At 45.6% G+C, this 2,569-nt stretch overlaps 1 protein-coding gene across 1 annotated transcript in view; it reads left to right on the forward strand. All coding sequences in view use genetic code 11, as the record gives it.

Moving 5' to 3' along the window:
• Positions 1-1,993: 1,993 nt before the first annotated feature.
• EGR_05614 (hypothetical protein) overlaps positions 1,994-2,569 on the forward strand; it is a gene marked incomplete at both ends in the record, with an annotated part of 1,690 nt that continues 1,114 nt past the window's right edge. Inside the window, one exon of the mRNA XM_024494863.1 lies at positions 1,994-2,063. Coding sequence (XP_024350783.1) covers positions 1,994-2,063 — 70 coding nt within the window. The remainder of the gene's footprint in view (positions 2,064-2,569) is intronic.

Genomic DNA, 2,569 nt, shown 5'->3' on the forward strand with positions numbered 1-2,569 from the left:
TTACTCGTGGTAAATCCAACCACTTCATACACGCTACTACTCATATCACATCATTGTTTTCAGGCATGTTACCCAAATATTCCACAAATGGATGCAATTCTTAACCGAAACACATCTGTCTGTCACAAGCTTTACCATCAGAAGTGGAAAAATTAGATACCAGTAAGGACAGTGCCACAGTTTGTATGCACCGGCGTGCAGTGTGAGTGGTTCACCGTAACCTAATTTCCAGCGTGCAACACGGTTGTGCTCTTGCACGAAGCCGTTTAGGCATAAAATGTACTTGCAGATAATACAGACTTCGTGCAAGAGCACAACCGTGTTGCACGCTGGAAATTAGGTCACGTTAAGATGCGGCGTTAGTACGGAGGAGTGCACCAGAACTTTGCTGCCAACTTAGGAAAATGGAGTTGTGGCAGAATAGTCTACATGGCTCACATTTTCAATTTAAACTATCGCTAAAGATTTAGTAGTTTACGATTCATGACTCTTAAAATTACACCTCACTGTAATAAATGACAAACTGTCTGGACGACTCTCAGAAGTCCTTCTCAACTCGCTTCGTTCTTCGCTAAACACATTTGACAAAACCTCCATACCTCACACTTCTTAAAATTGTCGCCACCAGTTTGCCTGTTATGTCGAACTGTCCTTTTCAACTGCGGATTGCATTCATGCCAAAAATGTGCACGAGAACCATGCAGCCGAAGTAAGAAAAACAGACTTGTAACAAGTAGGTAGTGAATCCCATGTGTTGCCATTCACCGCCTTCACTTTAGAAGCTAAATCATTTCCACTGATGCTGTTCGGCACTGCCAACTTTTCTGCAGCAGATGTGGAAGGAAAAGAGGAGAATGGTCTTCCAGGCAAGTAGGTATTTGTCCATTTCCACGCATTGTCCATTCTGCAGGCGCAGTGTTGGTGCGGTCTCGGTGTATCGAATTTACCAGCGTTTCCGCATCATTTGCGACCGTGAAATGGAACCAGACTAGCATAACTACTGCAATCGGTAGTCGCTTAACACACTGTGATGTAGAGTTATGGACGCCCAATAGCATGGTTGGATGAAATCAATCGGGCTCCTGTCAGGTGTGAGCTTACTGCAAATCCCGTGCCTACACACGCCGTAGTATGGGTGTGTCGACAGACAGAACAATGCCGCCTATAACAATGGCCATGCATACACAGCGAAACGTGGTTTTGAGTTTGCTTCAAAAGAAATGCAAATTGTCATGCCACATCCCATCGCATCGCGTCGCATTAGAGAATAACGCGGTGGGTTGAGACAATGAAGATGACGTGAAATGCACCACCTGCCTTAATACAGGTCTAGCTTTGCAGGCGATAGTAGGTGCAAATGGGTCATGATTGTGGTAGCACTAAGAGGCAACACACCTATGTCTCACAAACTCATTTGACAATATCAGTACTGGCCGTTCATCTTTCCGTAAACTGCAGACGCAATTTGGTGGAAACCACACCTACGATTTGGGCAAATTCGGGTTGAATCTGCTTCTGACGACACAGAAGTGCACACAGCGCACAATTTGTCCTTCACCAAAACTGAACGTGTGCTGTTTGCAGACCTACGAAATCTTGGCTGGAAGTGGTAAAGGAGCCACAAATGAATGTGCACACTCCACTCACTGATACCGGTTTCTCAACCAAAGAGAGAACAGTTCCACATTGGTGTGGGCTTCTGTGGATTCCTTACACGCAATAGCTAACGTCAAGGTGGCAAAAATGTCAACTTGCAGTTTTGGCCTGACTCCACGTTGCATTGGTTGATGTTGCCGCCTTGTGCACACTGGTGATAAGAGGCTTGGGAGTCGGATGTGGAATGGCCTACACGGCCCATCAGGTCATGCGTGCAGTGCACTCATGCAGAAGTGAATTTGTGGGTAAAGGACATGATATCGCATAGGCTGACGTGTTGGAAAGCAGTGGTATAAATGCATTGGCAGTTGGAAAGCAACACATTTCTGCAGTGAGCATGGCGTTTCACTTCTGCGTACTTCTGATGGCGCTCCCCGTTCTGGCTGGGCAAGGCGCAGTTGCACGGTGTAAGTTGGTATTTTATAATTGTTTCTCAACAGCGAGTGGGAGTTAGCGTTTGGCATACAGTAGCATTGGTTACACCGACTCATTTCTTCCATTGCTTTCACCTTCCGCATCAACGCAAGCTGTAGTTAGTTCCATACTACTGCATTTTCTCGCATTGTGTCCCTTACATATTTCCACACTACTTCCTGCTGACTTTGGCTAGAGCGTTTAAGAGGTGCCTGCTACCACGTCACAGTCGCATCAAATCAACGATTCTCAGTCGAATCATTGACTCCCTACTCCACACTGTGTTCTGCTCCTATCACATTTCCTGTCGATTTGAAAGATGCCTTCCAAATGACATCCAAGCTGGTGAATATGTGCTCACACACAAGCGTAGACATGCAAAGATTAGAAGACTGGATGGTTTGCTCATTATTTTATTCAACAATGCATCACTGCACCGCAATCCTACCCATTAATGAAACCAAGTGACATGACTGTGCACAATTTGTGCACCTTGTGG

The sequence above is a fragment of the Echinococcus granulosus genome (assembly GCF_000524195.1).
Source record: "Echinococcus granulosus chromosome Unknown EG_S00042, whole genome shotgun sequence".
Lineage (NCBI taxonomy): Eukaryota > Metazoa > Platyhelminthes > Cestoda > Cyclophyllidea > Taeniidae > Echinococcus > Echinococcus granulosus.